Source organism: Bufo bufo, chromosome 11, assembly GCF_905171765.1.
Source record: "Bufo bufo chromosome 11, aBufBuf1.1, whole genome shotgun sequence".
Taxonomy (NCBI): Eukaryota; Metazoa; Chordata; class Amphibia; order Anura; family Bufonidae; genus Bufo; species Bufo bufo.
The window spans coordinates 79,077,437-79,097,215 of record NC_053399.1 but is presented as its reverse complement, the minus strand read 5'-3'; the positions used below and the strand labels follow the sequence as shown (position 1 = coordinate 79,097,215).

The window sequence follows — 19,779 nt, the reverse complement described above, 5'->3', positions numbered from 1 at the left end:
AGGGGCTATGGCCACTGCGCCACCAATGAATATTGTTTATGCTTAATACAAACGCAGGCTGCGGGTGCCGGACATATCCCATACCCAGCCTCTATGACTACGTGCTGCGATCCGCCGCTATTAACCCCGCAGGTGCCGCATGTGCAATTTGCCATTTTTTTGTCACCTTGTCCCGACAAAAATTAGGATCGGACTGTTTTATTATGGTCCAGACGTTCCATAAAATGTGGAATGCACGCAGCTTTCTTGGTGTTTTTTTTTTCATGTGGTATTGAGTATCGCAATACTGTATGGTATCGAAATCAAGTTAAAATTTTGGTATCGTGACAACCCTAGGTAAGACATGTGTTTTTTTAATTATTATTATACCGTAATTATATGTATTTTAAATTTGGCGACTAAAAATGTAAATTTGGCTGCTAAATTTTTTTAGGTTAGGAGCCAATGGCTCCTTGATATTTTTTTTAGTCTGGAACCCTACTGCATATTGTAACATAATTATTTGCTGGTTTTCAACACTTAAACAAAAAAAAAAATGTATTAACTATGTGGAGACGCCCTGACATGAAGTTCAGACTAATATTTCAAATGCTTTCACTGAGATTTCAAATGCCCCTAATCTAGGTCTTAAGTCGGCACCGTCAATTAAATCTTGTAAGAAGGAGAGACCAACAGTACAAAAATGGCTGAACATCAAGGGCTTTTACCGTTGAGTCCAATGCAACAACTGTAAAACGACAAATTTCCCCCAAAAAATGGAACGAATAACCTCCACACAAAATGGCCACATACATGAGATTGGTGAATTTCTGACGTGCAGTTCCACCAATGTCATATATGTCATAAATGCCCATGTGGCAAACATACCTTGTCGGACCATTTTAGACGATGCGACAATCAGAATCCACAAGGTCTCACCTTCTCAGCTCTAGAACAAGTAGAGAGACACTGGAGGGGGGGAGACCACATAAAAAGAATGTCAAGACTAGAATCAAGGAGAATCTTTGAATTCAACACATTAGTACCAAGTGGACTCAACGCCCAACTAGAAATATTCGGCTTTCTTTGAGGACCTAGGTTGCCTTCCCCTGATGATCGGATGCCTGGCTTTTTTACCAGCGCTCTGATCTCTCCTTGGGGAAAGGCTCCCACTGAACTAGAGTACACATTATAAGTAGGGTTGAGTGAATCCGAACTGTACTGTACCGAACTTTAGGATTTTTGGACCCCGAACATTTCAGTAAAAATTCGGGTTTGGTGATTTATTGGCGCTTTTTGAAAGGCTGCAGAGCAGCCAATCAACAAGCGTTTAACTCTGTGCCCTTAAAATCCATCACAGCCATGTCTACTAATGGCATGGCTGTGATTGGCCAGTGCAGCATGTGACCCAGACTCTATATAAGCTGGAGTCACATAGCGCTGCACGTCACTGTGCTGTTACTAGTGTAGGGAGAGGATGCTGCTGCTGTGAGGGAGAGAATAGGACAGAATCCTTAAATAGAAGTGCTTGTTAACTCAGCGATCTACCAAGATTTTGTTTTGTGGGTTCAGGACACAATCTTTTTACCCTGCCCTGAGCCCAGTTACCCAGAAAAATAAGTTTTATCCGTCTGTTAGTTAGTTAGTTAGGTGGGCGGCGGCCATTTTATGCAAGTTCTGTGCAACAGCACAGCATATGTGCATTTGTGACATTCAAATCCAAGCTTGAACTACTGCAATTATATTCAGGGTTTAAAAAAATCACCCATTTTTGGCAATATCCTACATCTGTGCCGTTTGCAGCATTAGTCAGTGTGCAATTTAAGTTAGAAATACAGCTATAATTTATCTGGGTTTTAAAAAACAAATTTTTGGAATTGAAAAAGTTGGGTTTAGGGACGGGTGATGATGGAGTGGGCACCTTGTCAGAAACTTTTCACTTTGTGCCTGAGTACATCCTGCCCAGATGCCCAGACGCAGAAAGCAGGATCTTTGGTATCCTAAGTGCACGTGAGGCGAGCCGAGCACCCGCTCATAAAATCCTAAATGCATTTAATCGCCATTTGCACTCTACTTAAATGCCGGGTCGCAAGCAGCAGGAAACCATCAGGAGATTTTAAGAGATTCCGTGACTGCCATTTAACGTTGGCATTGCCAGAGCGTCCTGCAAATCTTATCCTGTGGAGCCCCCTACATGCCAGCAGCGGAGAGCTGACCTCGAAGGACAGGAGCACATTGACTTGATGTCACACATGTGGCATATACCCTGGCATTGTCCATGTGTGGCAGTCAGTGACATGTCACTGGCCCTATTTGCCCAGAAAACTGGGTGACATCCACTCTGGCAGAAGCACCACCTGTCTATGGCTGTCTGCAGCTAGACCTGTCTCTGGGAAAGCTGAGTGACAACCAATATGGCCGCCATTAGATCTCCAGTCAGGGGTATCTTTGTCTATCGTTGTTTTTTTTACTTTTCTTAGCCTCCTGCTCAGTAGGTTGCGCAGTTTAAGTGCTAAATTGTCCTTTTATTTTTTATTTTTTTATTTTTTTGTGTAAAATACAAGAAATTGCTCATTTTCTCTATCACTGGAAGAGTCCTGTGACATCAGCGAGCTCCAGCCCCACTCCGCATGCTTATCAACTGTGGCGCGTTTATTTTAGGATGCCTCTGCACATAAAAATAGCCAAATTTACAGAATAAAAGAAGCCGACAGCTGCAGAGCAAAAAAAAATATTTTTCCACAGTCATCAAACGAGGCAAGAATTCATTACAATTCTGTATCTTGTCCGAGCCGAGACGCTGTTCTGAGGCAGCAGCGAGAGGGGCGCCGTTTTTATTTTGGTTCATCGGAGGACACGACTCATGCTTTATGTACAGGAGCGGAACTAACCGGAGGGGCCCAGACACAAAATACCCCCCCCCCCAGAGCTGAGGGGTTACAGGATCACGGGTGTGCGCTTGCATGGCTCTGCTTAATTGGCCTTGGTTACCTCACATAAGGAACAGATATAAAGCAGTTACCGACGCACGGCAGAGTCGGCCATTTTGTCAACTTCCAGGAGATTTGATGTTCCAAAATGGCCGCTTTTGTTATGAACCAGAGGAGTAAGGGTCTTCAATAAAATGGTCTTCATCCGGTCCCTGTTATTAACCCATAACAAACGTGTCCTAATCTTGTGTGTTGCTTTTTTTCCGTGGCAGCTGAAGCTCCTAATCGGTTCCCCCTCCCCCTCAAAGTTCAACCTCTTAACCGTAGCTCAGAAACAGCCGCCATCTTGAGGATAAAATAGCGCCCTGCAATTTAATGGGATTTCCCTTCTACTCATAACGCATGAATTCTTTCCAGTTGCTGTGGGGTGTGATGATGATGATGATGATGACGACGCAGAGTGTGTGCCCACTTATTGTATGATTGCCCATGGCGTGCTAACCCTCTTGTTGGTTGCTATAGGTTACGACACCACTCTCCAGCGTCAGTAATGCTGCCATTTATTGGTTGTCAGAGCTCTAATCTGGTTTTGTATCTTCAGTCTGCAGTTCCTGCACCGAACTTCGCTATGCCCGTTACTGTACCGGTGACCAATCAGAACGCACTGCAGTTCAGCAACCCCGGGGGGTCATTGGTCACACAGTCTATTGCACAAAGATATAAGCAAACACTGAAAAAATAACTGCTTGGTGGCACATACTTACTGCAAATGCAGCTAGAAACTCTTTGCGAATATAATTGATCAAAAATATTTTGGGCCCATCTACTGGTCGTCAAGGTCGCTTCTAATCAGATGGGTCCTACTCTAACATGCCTCTCCTGGGCTTACAGCCTACAATCTGGGCAAAGTAGTACCAAGCTGCATCCTACGCATGCCTCTCCCAGGCTGTGAGCCTGCAGTATGGGCTGGGTCGAATGCAGCCCATTTACCATGTGCTTTTAAATCAGATAGCTTGTACAGCTGCATTCTACCCAGCCCATACTGCAGGCTCACAGCCTGGGAGAGGCATGCGTAGGATGCAGCTTGGTACTACTTTGCCCAGATTGTAGGCTGTAAGCCCAGGAGAGGCATGTTAGAGTAGGACCCATCTGATTAGAAGCGACCTTGACGACCGGTAGATGGGCCCGAAATATTTTTGATCAATTATATTCGCAAAGAGCTTCTAGCTGCATTTGCAGTAAGTATGGCCACTAAGCAGTTATTTTTTCAGTGTTTGCTTATATCTTTGTGCAATTGACTAGCGGAGTGCTGTTACCTGTAGTTCTACTAATCCAAGTGTGTTTTAGCCAAGGTAGCGTGCACCTGCGTTCTCATATTCACTTATTGTGGAGGTGCTGGTTCGTTTATTTTTTCCCCATGGTCACACAGTCTCTGATGACGGCCTCGCTCACGGACCCCCGGCTCCTGTCACCGCAGCCACCGACCCTGCAGAGAAACACAGTGTCTCCGGGGCTACCTCAGAGGCCAGCCAGCGCAGGTAAGTGAGTATCGGGACGTAGTAGGCACGTCTATGGCGTGGACTTCGCGTTACTCACCTGCTCTCTTTGTATCTATAGGAGCGATGCTCAGGGGAGACCTTAACAATTCTAATGGAACCTGTCCAAGCCCTGTAGGTGAGTGTGGCGCCACTGATCCCTCACTGCTCTGCATGGCGGGTAGGATTACTGACCTGTTTGACCCCAGGGTAGCCCAGTGACAGGACGGTGTTGTCTTGGGATCCTTCTTAGGTGGTCCTGACCCTGACTCCGCCCACTACGCGCAGGGTAGACACGTTAAAGGAGAAAATCAAAAAGACCCTTTCATGAATATTAAGAATGCAAAAGCCGTTTTTTAATATCTTATTCCTAGGCCGAGATATGATCACTTGACGTTAGAGGCCCAAAGCCTGAGGGATTTTCAGAACAACACGTCTCTTGATTTCTCTCAGGTGCAGCCCCGGGCCTGTGAATTCAAAGGATCGTATCTCCACCTAGGAATCGGATATTAAAAAACAACAGTTTTTTTACATTTTCCAAGCGCGGCAAAGTATTTGGAAGGATTCCAGCAGCACAGTGTTTTAGTGGATGGTGCTCTCCTTTGAGACCTGTGCCTGTGGTTTTAGGAAGACAGGACTATATGTGGCTGGGGGGCAACTTGATGTAAGGAGAGAAATGGGTCAGAGACGGATGGAGGTGGAACATGCACCCCCCACGGCCCGTTAACGAGGAGGCAGACAACACCACCTCTGTCAGAATTGTGTACATTGGGTATCCTCTAGTCTAGGGGGTCTCCCTGTGACAGTGCAGTCCTATAAGGAGTAATTTAATATGGAGGTCCTTCTCCTTCCCCATCTGTACTGGCATTCGTTGCGTCTTGTCTACCTCTCCCCCTGGGAGCAGTGCTTCGTTATCCGGCCGGTGGGCGTGTATTAGCTGGGGTAATTAGCAGCTCATCTACAGAGCCCTGTAATTAGTGTAGTCGAGTGCAGCAGGCTGCTGGTGCAGGACTGGAGGTGTGTCAGGCCCAGGTATAGACACCGTCTATGTACATTTCACGTTATGTAGTGCAGTATTATTATTACTTTTGCTAGAAAATGGCGCACAAAACAAAATGGCGTCTGTGCAAGAGGAAAGCTGAGGAGATCACTGCTGGAGAGCAAGTGCTTGTTCTTATGACTGTTCAAGAATCCATGGTAAAGTTATCTATCTGGCAGGGAATCTGTATTTATAACTGCCAGATGGGGGAGGAGACTGACTAGATACCTTCCGGAGGACTATATTGAAGAGGACTGACTGGGTACCTTACTGGAGACTATGTTTACAGTTGCCAGAGGGGAAAGAAGGCTGGCTTAGTGATGATTTGGGCACTATATTTACAGAATCCAGAGGGAAAAGGAGACAGACTATTACAGCTGTCAGATGGAGAATGAGACTGACTAGTGAACTTGCGATGATATAATTGATGAGAGGAGTGGAGGAGACTGACTAGGGAACTTACTGGGAACCATGTTTACAGCAGCGAGATGAGGGATGGAGACTGACTTAGGCTACTTTCACACTAGCGTTTCTATTTTCCGGTATTGATATCCGTCATAGGGTCTCAATACCGGGGAAAAGAACGCTTCCGTTTTGCATTCCGTTCCGTTTGGTTGCGTTCCCATATTGGAGAGCAAATCGCAGCAAGCTGGGATGTGGAGCAAGACAGATCTGTCATGAGCCACAATGCAAGTCAATGGGGACAGATCCGTTTTCTCTGACACAATAGAAAACGGATCCGTCCTCCATTGAGGTTTCCCCTTTAAACAAAGCAGTCCTCCTATTCCTGGCCAATCTGAAAAGTCTGTGCCCCCCTGTGGGCTGTGGGATCCCCATCAGCTGTTGCACATTCTGGCGGGGCCGGTTCTATGAATGTCACCATTGACGTCACCCAGCATTCCTTACATTCTTCCTGCCCGCTGCAGGAAACTGGAGTATGGCTGGAGGACCCCGAGGGAACGGCCTCTCGGCAGACACCTCATCCCTGCTTCACGCTTACCAGACTGGTGCAGAGTTAAAGCCTGCTGACCCTCGTGTACATTGTGTCAATAAAGTTAATTGAAAAAGCACCTAGCGACAAGGCATGTTCTTGTATAGACAGAGGCAGCCATTTTGACAGGACAGTGATATCCATCACATTGCAAGAGCACTGTGAGAAATTAAACTCTAATTGGTTGCTATGGACAACAAGTTTATTTTTTATTTTATTTTTTTTATTTTTTTTTACAAAATGGCTGCCGCCACATCACACAGTTTGTTATAAAGGAACTTCTCTTTTCCCCTCTTCCTTCCCAATTCTGTAGGCAATGGCTACATCAGTGCGCGAGCCTCTACGGGCCTCATAACGGTATCGAACAGGAACACCCTGGGTAAAGTCATCCCAGCCAAATCCCCTCCGCCTCCATCCCAGAACAATCAGCTCGGAGCCAACAGCCGCAAACCAGACCTGCGCGTTATCACCTCACAAGGCGGCAAGGGGTTAATGCATCACTTGGTGAGTAGGGGGAGTCCTAACAGAATGGCTATGAATGTGTCGGGGCTGCAGGGATCTGATAATAGGGGGGGGGGGGGTGTATAGCAGCCAATCACAGTACAGCTTGTATTCATTTTAGTTCTTCTTCAAAAGTCAAAGTTGTGCTGTGATTGGTTGGCACTGGCAACAGAGACAGTGACATCAGGCAGTATAGTACAAAGCTGTCCTTAACACTATGCAGAAGAAATCTGGCTTTGCTGCCCATACCCGGCAATCACAGCACAACTTTTGCTTCTTCTAGTGCTCGAAAGTTGTGATTGGTTGCCATGGGTAACAAAGAGAGGTTTTCTAAATCTTCTCGTGTGACCACCATGTCACAGAATGACTAATATTACCAACAGTAGTAGATGGGGTAAAACTTTGATGCCCTCTCCTGCGCCTCAGAATCTCTCTACTACACCCTTTACACCAAATTAGTGTTGGGAAAGCAGGAGAAATGGGAAAAATGGAAAAAAAAATAGACTTTTTAGTGATATAGATCTCCCCTTTAATTTAAAGGACAAGTGCATAAAGACATATGATATCATTGGTATGACTTCTAGAAAAGCGGGAAGACTGGGGATAAAAATATTCAGACTGTGGGAAACTCCTATTTGCGGGAGTTCCACTTTAGGTTTGTGTCTAGTAGTTGTGTAGCTTGTACCGTGTTCATTCTGGCCAGCTTCTTTTGTGTTCAGTTTCTCCGTCTAACAGGCCACATTTCTCTCTCTTTTTCAATACTCTGCTTTTTGCATCCAGGCGGAGGATCTGGAAATGGTGAGTGTCTCTGCTTGCTTTGCTCTCATGGCCGAGTGTGAATCCTGTGTCTGCTGTTACCTCTGTGTAGTCTTAGTGAAGTTCTCGCTGGCGGAACATTGTCCCCTAGTGGCCAGTTCCTTAATTTAAAACCTAACCTGTATGATGATGAGGTTTCTCATGTCTCTTGCCTCCATGATGTTAATACTGTACATATACCCATAAGATTCCTATGGGTCAGTTTTTCCATTACTGTTAGTCACATGAGCAGGGGAAGGAGGGTGGGGGCGTTCTTTTTGTCATGTCTGGAGGAAGTATGCCTTCTTATTCACACCATGGATGTGTGAGGATCCAGGGGCATGAAAGGCTCATTGTCTGATCTCCTGGGGGGGGGGGGGGAATTCGCAGCCTCGGCTGCCTCCACCAAGGAACTGCTGAGGGTGTGTGGGAGGTCAAGGATCTCCACCAGAGAAGTGTAATAAAGTATATCTCAGCGGCCATTGTGTCTAGATATGCATGAGGTTAATAGTTATATCATTGTGGGTTGGAAGGCCCTCTCCTGCATGGTGTGGTGGATAATGGGAGTCCTCTTCCCGAGTCAACCATTGTCTATCCTTTTCTCCCCTCTCAGCAGAACACACACCATGCTCACTCCTTGACCACGCCGGTCGTATCGGTGGCGACACCCAGTTTACTGTCACATCATGGACTGCCGTTCTCTGCCATGTCCACAGCCTACAACACAGGTATGTCATTTGGATGGTGGGGGACTGTACAAGAAGCGTAGCGGTCAGTCTAATGTCCTAATCTCACCTATAGGGGGGGGGGGGCTGTGGTCGGAATCCTCATCTGGAGCGTCTCTCGCCCTGAAGGACCTAATTTGAGCGAGCACTGTGTAATACCATGTATTCACTGTGGTGGCGCTACAGAGAAACCGAACACTTCCTGCAGGATTAGATTACAGTCGATCACTAGGGATCAGCTTATCGTCAAGTGCCTATGGCTGTCTCTGTGCCCTCTAATTGTCACAATTTGGAGTGGGGTCGTTGGGGTCTCTCTTACACCCGAGCTGGACCTACTAGATCCTGTGTGAGATGTCATCGTCACATGGCGAGGGATGGAGGGTGCAGTCTAAAGAAAGTCACGCATGATGGCCACGTAGATCAGCCTAGTAAACGGCCAGAGCATAACATCTCATAGGATTGCCTACAGCACTCTCTGCTGGTCAGCTCCTGTATTAGGAAGCAGGATGACCCGTGCGACCTTCCTGTAGCACATGTGTCTTTCCGTCACGGATGAGAAGGCCTACACGTGTTTGTGTCATTTAGGAGGCCTCTGGCTTTCACCCCCCATTTCTCTGCCCGCTTTTATTTCTTTATCGCTTGTGGATTACATGAGAGTGCTGAGATAAACCGTAGGGTCACCAGATCTATGCCACGGGAGGCCCCCCATAGGAAGCAGTGGAACATTCCTGCAGTGGGCCCCATACATTCTGATAAATAAAAAAATTGGGGGGCATTTTATGTGTGTTTTCACTCCTTGCCGTTTTCAAGATCTCTTTGTCATGTCGGTGAATAGAGACATACTTACATTTGGCAACTGAAAACTGCCCTGGCCTAGCTGAGGTAAACTCCTCGACTCCAGGCTGTGCTTATATTGCATTTACTGACAGCAAGCAGAGATTTTGAAAATGGCGAGGAACTGAAACACAAGGTGCAGAGCTACGCGTTACCCACTGATTAGGCTTCATATACCCAGATCTGGGGAACCCCTCTAAGGTGATATTAAGAAAATACTGTCTGTCTTCTGCCCTTCAGGATGGCAGCATCTGCCCATGTTTTGTGGAGACCTCTTCCTGACCTGCTCTTACTGATTGTCTTCTTGCAGACTACCAGCTGACCAGTGCAGACTTGGCATCGCTCTCCACGTTCAGCTCTCCAGGAACCTTGTCATTAGGCAACATGTCCACCTGGCATCAACAACAGCACCACCAAGCGCATCAGATGGTTCCCGTGTCACTAAGTAACCTGATGTACGTATCCGCTCTCTACTGCCCCCTACCGCTGGGTTAGGGCACTTGTAATTCCAAGGACAGAGAGCTAGAGTGAGATGGATGGATAGAGAGAGCAAGTAAGATGGATGGGTAGAGACCCAATGCAAGATGGAGAGAGTGAGTGAGTGAATAATTGATGGACAGATAGAGAGGAGCATGAGCAAGTTTGGTAGATGGATGGATAGAGAGCAAGAGTAAGAGATGGATGGATAGAGAGAAGGAGCGAGACATGGATCAATAGAGAGCAAGAGTGAGAGATGGATGGATAGAGAGAAGGAGCGAGACATGGATGAATAGAGAGAAGGAGCGAGAGATGGATAGAGAGAAGGAGCGAGACATGGATGAATAGAGAGCAAGAGTGAGAGATGGATGGATAGAGAGAAGGAGCGAGACATGGATGAATAGAGAGCAAGAGTGAGAGATGGATGGATAGAGAGAAGGAGCGAGACATGGATGAATAGAGAGCGAGAGATGGATGGATAGAGAGAAGGAGCGAGACATGGATGAATAGAGAGCAAGAGTGAGACATGGATGGATAGAGAGAAGGAGCGAGACATGGATGAATAGAGAGAAGGAGCGAGAGATGGATGGATAGAGAGCAAGAATAAGATGGAGAGAAGGAGCGAGCAAGATTGGTGATGGCAAGAACGAGAGATGGATGGATAGAGAGAGCAAGTAAGATGGATGGGTAGAGACCCAATGCAAGATGGATAGAGAGAGTGAGTGAGCATTTTATGGACAGATAGAGAGCATGAGCAAGTTTGGTAGATGGATGGATAGAGAGAAGGAGCGAGACATGGATGAATAGAGAGCAAGAGTGAGAGATGGATGGATAGAGAGAAGGAGCGAGACATGGATGGATAGAGAGAAGGAGCGAGACATGGATGGACAGAGAGAAGGAGCGAGAGATGGATGGACAGAGAGAAGGAGCGAGACATGGATGGATAGAGAGAAGGAGCGAGACATGGATGGATAGAGAGAAGGAGCGAGACATGGATGGATAGAGAGAAGGAGCGAGACATGGATGAATAGAGAGAAGGAGCGAGAGATGGATGGATAGAGAGAAGGAGCGAGACATGGATGAATAGAGAGAAGGAGCGAGAGATGGATGGATAGAGAGAAGGAGCGAGACATGGATGGATAGAGAGAAGGAGCGAGACATGGATGAATAGAGAGAAGCAGCGAGAGATGGATGGATAGAGAGAAGGAGCGAGACATGGATGAATAGAGAGAAGCAGCGAGAGATGGATGGATAGAGAGCAAGAATAAGATGGAGAGAAGGAGCGAGCAAGATTGGTGATGGCAAGAACGAGAGATGGATGGATAGAGAGAGCAAGTAAGATGGATGGGTAGAGACCCAATGCAAGATGGATAGAGAGAGTGAGTGAGCATTTTATGGACAGATAGAGAGCATGAGCAAGTTTGGTAGATGGATGGATAGAGAGAAGGAGCGAGACATGGATGAATAGAGAGCAAGAGTGAGAGATGGATGGATAGAGAGAAGGAGCGAGACATGGATGGATAGAGAGAAGGAGCGAGACATGGATGGACAGAGAGAAGGAGCGAGAGATGGATGGACAGAGAGAAGGAGCGAGACATGGATGGATAGAGAGAAGGAGCGAGACATGGATGGATAGAGAGAAGGAGCGAGACATGGATGAATAGAGAGAAGGAGCGAGAGATGGATGGATAGAGAGAAGGAGCGAGACATGGATGAATAGAGAGAAGGAGCGAGAGATGGATGGATAGAGAGAAGGAGCGAGACATGGATGGATAGAGAGAAGGAGCGAGACATGGATGGATAGAGAGAAGGAGCGAGACATGGATGAATAGAGAGAAGCAGCGAGAGATGGATAGATAGAGAGAAGGAGCGAGACATGGATGAATAGAGAGAAGCAGCGAGAGATGGATGGATAGAGAGCAAGAATAAGATGGAGAGAAGGAGCAAGCAAGATTGGTGATGGCAAGAACGAGAGATGGATGGATAGAGAGAGCAAGTAAGATGGATGGGTAGAGACCCAATGCAAGATGGATAGAGAGAGAGAGTGAGTGAGCAATTGATGGACAGATAGAGAGCATGAGCAAGTTGGGTAGATGGATGAAGAGAGAGCAGGAGCGAGAGATGGATGGATAGAGAGCAAGAACAAGTGAAGGGTAGAGACAGTGAGCAAATGATGGATAGATAGAGTGAAAGATGGACAGAGAATTGGAGTAAGTCACGTGGATTGATAGGGAACAGGAATGAGATGGATGGATAGAGAGGAAGATAGATGATGGATAGCGAGTGTGAGATGGATATCTATATACAGTGGGATGCGAAAGTTTGGGCAACCTTGTTAATCGTCATGATTTTCCTGTATAAATCGTTGGCTGTTACGATAAAAAATGTCAGTTAAGTATATCATATAGGAGACACACACAGTGATATTTGAGAAGTGAAATGAAGTTTATTGGATTTACAGAAAGTGTGCTATAATTGTTTAAACAAAATTAGGCAGGTGCATAAATTTGGGCACTGTTGTAATTTTATTGATTCCAAAACCTTTAGAACTAATTATTGGAACTTAAATTGGCTTGGTAGGCTCAGTGACCCCTGACCTACATACACAGGTGAATCCAAATATGAGAGAGTATTTAAGGGGGTCAATTGTAAGTTTCCATCCTCTTTTAATTTTCTCTGAAGAGTAGCAACATGGGGGTCTCAAAACAACTCTCAAATGACCTGAAGACAAAGATTGTTCACCATCATGGTTTAGGGGAAGGATACAGAAAGCTGTCTCAGAGATTCCAGCTTCTGTTTCCACACTTAGGAACATATTGAGGAAATGGAAGACCACAGGCTCAGTTCAAGTTAAGGCTCGAAGTGGCAGACCAATAAAAATCTCGGATAGACAGAAGCGACGAATGGTGAGAACAGTCAGAGTCAACCCACAGACCAGCACCAAAGACCTACAACATCATCTTGCTGCAGATGGAGTCACTGTGCATCATTCAACCATTCGGCGCACTTTACACAAGGAGATGCTGTATGCGAGAGTGATGCAGAGGAAGCCTTTTCTCCGCCCACAGCACAAAAAGTGCCGCTTGAGGTGGGCTAAAGCACATTTGGACAAGCCAGCTTCATTTTGGAATAAGGTGCTGTGGACTGATGAAACTAAAATTGAGTTATTTGGCCATAACAAGGGGCGTTATGCATGGAGGAAAAAGAACACAGCATTCCAAGAAAAACACCTGCTACCTACAGTAAAATATGGTGGTGGTTCCATCATGCTGTGGGGCTGTGTGGCCAGTGCAGGGACTGGGAATCTTGTCAAAGTTGAGGGACGCATGGATTCCACTCAGTATCAGCAGATTCTGGAGACCAATGTCCAGGAATCAGTGACAAAGCTGAAGCTGCGCCGGGGCTGGATCTTTCAACAAGACAACGACCCTAAACACTGCTCAAAATCCACTAAGGCATTTATGCAGAGGAACAAGTACAACGTTCTGGAATGGCCCTCTCAGTCCCCAGACCTGAATATAATTGAAAATCTGTGGTATGACTTAAAGAGAGCTGTCCATGCTCGGAAGCCATCAAACCTGAATGAACTAAAGATGTTTTGTAAAGAGGAATGGTCCAAAATACCTTCAACCAGAATCCAGACTCTCATTGGAACCTACAAGAAGCGTTTAGAGGCTGTAATTTCTGCAAAAGGAGGATCTACAGAATATTGATTTCATTTCTTTTTTGTGGTGCCCTAATTTATGCACCTGCCTAATTGTGTTTAACCGCCTCACGTCCGCCCATAGGATATAAACGTCCTATGGGTGGACGTCTATTTCTGACAGCACGTTTTAGAACGTCCTGTCAGAAATAGCAGCTGCACGCTAATCGTGCAGCTGCTGATCGGGTTGCCCGCTGTCAGTGACAGCAGGGCAACCCAGAGAGGAGGCAGGGACAGTGCCCAGGTGTCCCTGCCTTCACGATCGCTGCAGACACAGCGCTCACCGAGCGCTGTGTCTGCAGAGAAGGAAGCGCACAGCGCTTCCTGTTCCGGCCCGGCGGTCAAGTGACCGCCGTGACCGGAGTGTGCAGGAGCTGTGTGAGGTCTCTCAGAGACCTCGATCAGCCCTGCTGTGAGGCTGTACAGCGCAGGATTGCTGCTGTACAGCCTCTATAGGGGTGCATTTGTCCTGTAACTGGGGCTACTATGTCAGCCCCAGTTACAGGAGAAATCAACTGTGAAAAAAAAAAGAAAAAGTGAAGCAAATGTCCCCAGAGGTCTTGTATGACCTTATGGGGGACGAAAAGTGTAAAAAAAAATAAAAAAAAATAAAGGGTTGAAAAAATAAAATAAAATAAAGTTTCACATGTAAAAAAAAAAGTTCCCAAGTAAGGAATAAAAAAAAAAAATTAAAAATAGAAAAAATAAAATAGACCTATTAGGTATCGCCGCGTCCGTAAAAACCAGCTCTATAAAAGTATCACATGACCTAACCCCTCGGGTGAACACCGTAAAAAAAAAAAAAAACTGTCAAAACAAGCAATTTTTGTCACCTTGCATCACAAAAGGTGCAACACCAAGTGATCAAAAACGCGTATGTCCCACAAAATAGTACCAATAAAACCGTCACCTCATCCCGCAAAAAATGAGCCCCCTACATAAGAAAATCTCTCAAAAAATAAAAAAACTATAGCTCTCAGAACATGGACACATTAAAACATAATTTTTTTGTTTCAAAAATGCTATTATTGTGTAAAACTTTAATAAATGAGAAAAAGTATACATATTAGGTATCGCCACGTCCGTAACAATCTGCTCTATAAAAATGTCACTTGACTGAACCCCTCAGGTGAACGCTGTAAAAATAAATAAATAGAAACTGTGCTAAAACAACCAATTTTTTGGTCACCTTGCCCCATAAAGTGTTATAATGAATGATCAAAAAATCATATGTACCCAAAAATAGTACTAATAAAACTGGCACCTTATCCCCTAGTTTCCAAAATGGGGTCACTTCTTGGGAGTTTCTACTGTAAGGGTGCATCAGGGGGCTTCAAATGGGACATGGCATCTAAAAACCATGTGGAGTTCCTTTTCTTCTGCGCCCTGCCGTGTGCCCATACAGCAGTTTATGACCACATGTGGGGTGTTTCTGTAAACCGCAGAATCTGGGTAATAAATATTGAGTTTTTTTCAATTTTAGAAAAAAATTGATTAAAATGGAAAATCTGCCAAAAAAGTGAAATTTTAAAATTTGATCTCCATTTTCCTTTAATTCTTGTGGAACGCCTAAAGGGTTAACAAAGTTTGTAAAATCGGTTTTGAATACCTTGAGGGGTGTAGTTTCTACAATGGGGTCATTTATGGGGGTATCCACTATGTAGGCCCCACAAATTGACTTCAGACCTGAACTGGTCCTTATAAAGTGGATTTTGGCAATTTTCTTAAAAATTTGAAGAATTCCTTCTAAACTTCTAAGCCTTCTAACGTCCTAAAAAAATAAAATGACATTTCCAAAATGATGCCAACATAAAGTAGACATATGGGGAATGTTAAATAATAAATATTTTATGAGGTATCACTTTCTGTTTTAAAAGCAGAGAAATTGAAATTTAGAAAATTGCGAATTTTTCAAATTTTTGGGTAAATTTGGGATTTTTTCATAAATAAAGGTGAAATATTTTGACTCAAATTTATGACTATCATGAAGTACAATGTGTCACGAGAAAACAATCTCTGAATGACTTGGATAAATAAAGGCGTTCCAAAGTTATTACCACATAAAGTGAGATATGTCAGTTTTGCAAAATTTGGCCTGGTCAGGAAGGGGGCAAAGGGCCCAGATGGGAAGTGGTTAAACAATTATAGCACACTTTCTGTAAATCCAATAAACTTAATTTCACTTCTCAACTATCACTGTGTGTGTCTCCTATATGATATATTTAACTGACATTTTTTATCGTAACAACCAACGATTTATACAGGAAAATCATGATGATTAACAAGGTTGCCCAAACTTTCGCATCCCACTGTATGTAGAGAGCACCTTAGAAATAGACTGGGAGCAAGATGGATGGATGGATAGAGAGAGCAAGAGATGGACGGCTGGAGTTGGATGGATAGAAAGTGGGTGCAAGATGGATAGAGAGAGAGGAAGTGGGATGGAGACAGAGCGAGAGATGAATGGACAGAGAGCATGAGTGAGAGATGGATTGATAGAGACTGGGTGCAAAATAAATAGAAATCAAGAGATGGATGGATAGAGAGCTGGAGCGAGATGGAGAGAGAGTGAAAGAGAACATGAGGGATAGATGGACAGGGAGCAGGGGAGATTGATATAGAGTGTGAGATGGAGGGGTAGGAGCTGGTGCCAGACAGAGTGAGAGGAAGTGAGATGGACAAGAGCTGGATGGACAGATGTAGCAGGATGGTCTTCTGCAGAGTTAGTACCTCTGATGGCTGCACTCATGGAGCCTCCTGGCTCTCGGGTTCTGTGGATGAGGGAGGTTGTCGGCTGCTCACAGACCAGGAGGTGCCTTTAATTACCTTTTATTAAATATCACCTCCTGCCCTTTGGGAGCTCTCGTGTCTCATATGTACAGGGCTGGTTCTCCATCACAGGGAGGGAACTGGGTGAATCGGGAGGGGCACACCTGACTCTACACTTCTTTACTGGTTCTGCCAGTTTTATGAATTCACAAAGAGGTGGAATCCTCACGTGGATCACTCTAATTGTGAACCCACTTGTGCATTGAGACGGATCATGAGTCCCTTCTGCCCACACAACTCATACTTTCTGGGTATTTTTCATTTGCTGGACAGCCGCCATTTTGCTTTCCTGCAGTTAAAGGGATCGTTCATTCCTAGCAGCAGTGAATAAGTGTTTGATTGGCGGGGGTCTGGCCATTGAGGCCCCCACCGATCACAAGAACAGGGGCCGTCTTCCCCTTTCAGAATGGAGAGGCGATCACGCATGCTTGTCTACCGATCCGTCCAAACAGGGAGTACAGATCATGTTCTCATGATCGGCGGGGGCCCCAGCGGTGGGACGCCTGCCGATCAGACACTTATCCACTGCCCTGGTGAGGAGGGATAAATTGTCTTCATGGAACAACCCCTCAGAACTGAGGTGAGGTTTGTGCTGGTGCCGCAGGTGAATATCTGAATTGAACTTAGTGTGCCGAATAATCCGGACATGGCCCCATTGAAGTCTGTGGATCAGCAAAAAAACGGATCCGCATTATCACTAAAATGTTCACTTACTGATAAGTGGTGGACGTTTACTTTAAGACGTGGTAGTTGTAGGCTCCTTATGGGCTACATGTAGACCTCTAACCATCTTCATTCTGTAGGGACTTCTTGATGTGGATTAATATTTTCTACCCCCGTCTGCTCTTTCCTCACGCCTCCTCACACAGATCCAGTGGACAGCTTCCACACACCGCCACGCTGACAGTCAACACCAACCCAAACATAAGCATCAAAAAAGAACCTCTATCTCCCAACCGGGAACGGAGCACCGGCACCCCATTGACGTCCTACCCCCACCAGGCGAGGCACGAAGCCACCGGCCGCTCTCCCGTCGACAGCCTGAGCAGCAACGCAAGTTCTTTCGAAGGCAACGACCGAGAGGATGCAAGGGTCGACTACACCTCTTCGCTTGGGCTGCTGCGACCTTCGAGCGACGTGGAAGGCGAGAGCCCGTCTGTAAAACGCATGCGGCTCGACGCATGGGTAACATAACTGCTCCAGAAACCAAACCCACCCGCCCACCTCGTCCTCACGCTTGCGAGCCACAGGATGAGGTGCCGATTGGGATGGGGTGGGCAGACAGGAGCAGGTCACCAGTGAGGTTTAATGCTGTAAGGTGGAAACCTATCATTAACTGCCTGAGATATAGCTTTAGTATTTGGTAGGTATTCTTCCTAGTCCAGTGCGTCAGGCAATGTCTGCAGAGGACATGGGACTCCATGGCTGCACTAAGAACCTAAGCCGAGTACGACTCCAGCCCTCCAAAGCCAACTGCTTACCTTGTCGTCTTGTTGACCACAGCTGCTACAGTCAATCTCGCCACTGCCCTCCATCCTCACCGATATACCCTGCTCACCGCCTCACCCTGCTCTGCTTATCTGAAGACATCCATCGTTGGGCTGCTCGCTACCGGGCCAGCTTTCATTATCTATTACCGGGTTGCTTGAAAGGGAAGCTGCAGACTCTGTTTTTTTTTTTTTTCCGCCATTCATGAAACGGTTAAGTCCAAAGTGGCCTCCCTGGCCGAGCAGCGCTCATTGACAAACTGGAAATTGAATTCCTAGCTGCTTGACGGACCTTAGTTGGGTTTTTTGCTTGTTTCAAGTTAACGAACCGGCATCTTATCGGGTTGCACACCATGGAGAGCCACCTTCCCCTCCCATCCTCCACCCGTCATGGAAGCTCCTTCCAGTCTCCGGCTCACTCAGCGCAGACGGGACCGTCCAGAGATCAAGCTACGTAGACATATCTAAAACTCGAACCCCCGCAAGCCATGGAGCTCTATCATAATGCAGACAATGCCTTTTTAAAAGAGAAAAAAATATATATAAAAAATTAACAAAAACAAGAAATATATATAATATATACATATATATTTTTATTCTTTTAGATGCGGTTTTCTTATTTTGGAGGAAAGCGCTCAGCCTATGATTTCACTTCTCGAGGACAGGGATTTCCCATCACAGGGTTTTATATGTATTAAAGGCAGTATGACTGCGAGATATAAAAAATAGCCCCCCCCCCCCCCCGTTAGAAATTCGGAAAGTGAAATCATATTGGAACTTTAAATTCGAGGCCGTTTTCCGGAGAGCAGAATCCCCTCTGGAAAGGGAAGGCTTGGAATTAAAGGATAATGTGCAAGGGGTCCAGGTGCATCCATAGCAGCATGCTCATTGCCCAGGTCAGTAACACTGCCACACAAGATTTTTGCTGCTATTTTCACACGATATTGGTGAAAAGGGGGGTGATCAGCTAAAAATATATACAGTACAGACCAAAAGTTTGGACACACCTTCTCATTCAAAGAGTTTTCTTTATTTTCAGGACTATGAAGGCATCAAAACTATGAATTAACACATGTGGAATTATATACATAACAAACAAGTGTGAAACAACTGAAAATATGTTCTTCAAAGTAGAGTGAAGAAAATAAAAAAATGTAAATTAAAAAAGGAGCTTATTTATTCTCAAAAGGCTAAAAAAGGTGTAAAATGCATGAAGTAATATTTACAAAAAACACAAAAAAATAAAAAATAAATAACAAAAAGATAACAAAAAAATAGCTAATATATTGTGTTTGGCTGGTTTGCTTTCCTTTTTGTTTTTATTGTTTTTTTGTTTTTTTTCATTAGTTTTTTTTGACAATGAAATATAATTGTGTATATTTTCATATAAGAAGTATGCACTGATCTGTTTAAAAATGATATCTTGCTTTTTAAAAGTGTGGTTACTTACCAAAGTCTCCGTCTGTGCTTTTCCCTTCAGTATCCTAACCATTGGGTCTTTGATATCAACCACTGAGGGGGGCGTTGGGAGAGGGAGGCTGTTGGAGAGTTGCACCCCTCCATGCACTTTCATTCTTCAGTCAGTCATTCATCTCGCTGCCATCGAAAGGCATAAAATTCTATAAAAATACATGACAACAAAGTGATATATTACTATGTATATGAAGAAGTCTAGTTGAGGAGCATTAGCCAAGAAAGGTCTTGTATGTTAGGCATCATGTAGGGAGCCGGTGCGGTGGTTCGTGGTATCTCGATAGCTCCCCTAGAAGCAATGCTAGGTGAGAACACCTCTGTAATATGGCATCCAGTGGCACATACCAACTTTTATCTGTTGGATTCTGAAGAAATCCGACAGAACGATCTTCCACATGAAATCACAGGTAGGTTAAGGCCCCATTGCTATCTGCAGGTTTCTTATTATGGGCCACAGAGCTATTAGACAACCTTTGCATGA

General features: G+C 45.3%; 1 protein-coding gene across 1 annotated transcript; it reads left to right on the top strand.

Annotated features, from left to right (window-relative positions):
• Nucleotides 1-2,952: 2,952 nt before the first annotated feature.
• LOC120981471 (myocyte-specific enhancer factor 2D homolog) lies at nucleotides 2,953-18,361 on the top strand. The gene is made up of 8 exons (XM_040411011.1): nucleotides 2,953-3,603; nucleotides 4,330-4,447; nucleotides 4,527-4,583; nucleotides 6,788-6,978; nucleotides 7,756-7,773; nucleotides 8,384-8,498; nucleotides 9,640-9,784; nucleotides 17,208-18,361. The coding sequence occupies exons 1-8, from the start codon at nucleotides 3,460-3,462 to the stop codon at nucleotides 17,530-17,532; spliced, it is 1,113 nt and encodes a 370-aa protein (XP_040266945.1). The 5' UTR covers nucleotides 2,953-3,459; the 3' UTR covers nucleotides 17,533-18,361.
• The last annotated feature ends 1,418 nt before the right edge of the window (nucleotides 18,362-19,779 follow it).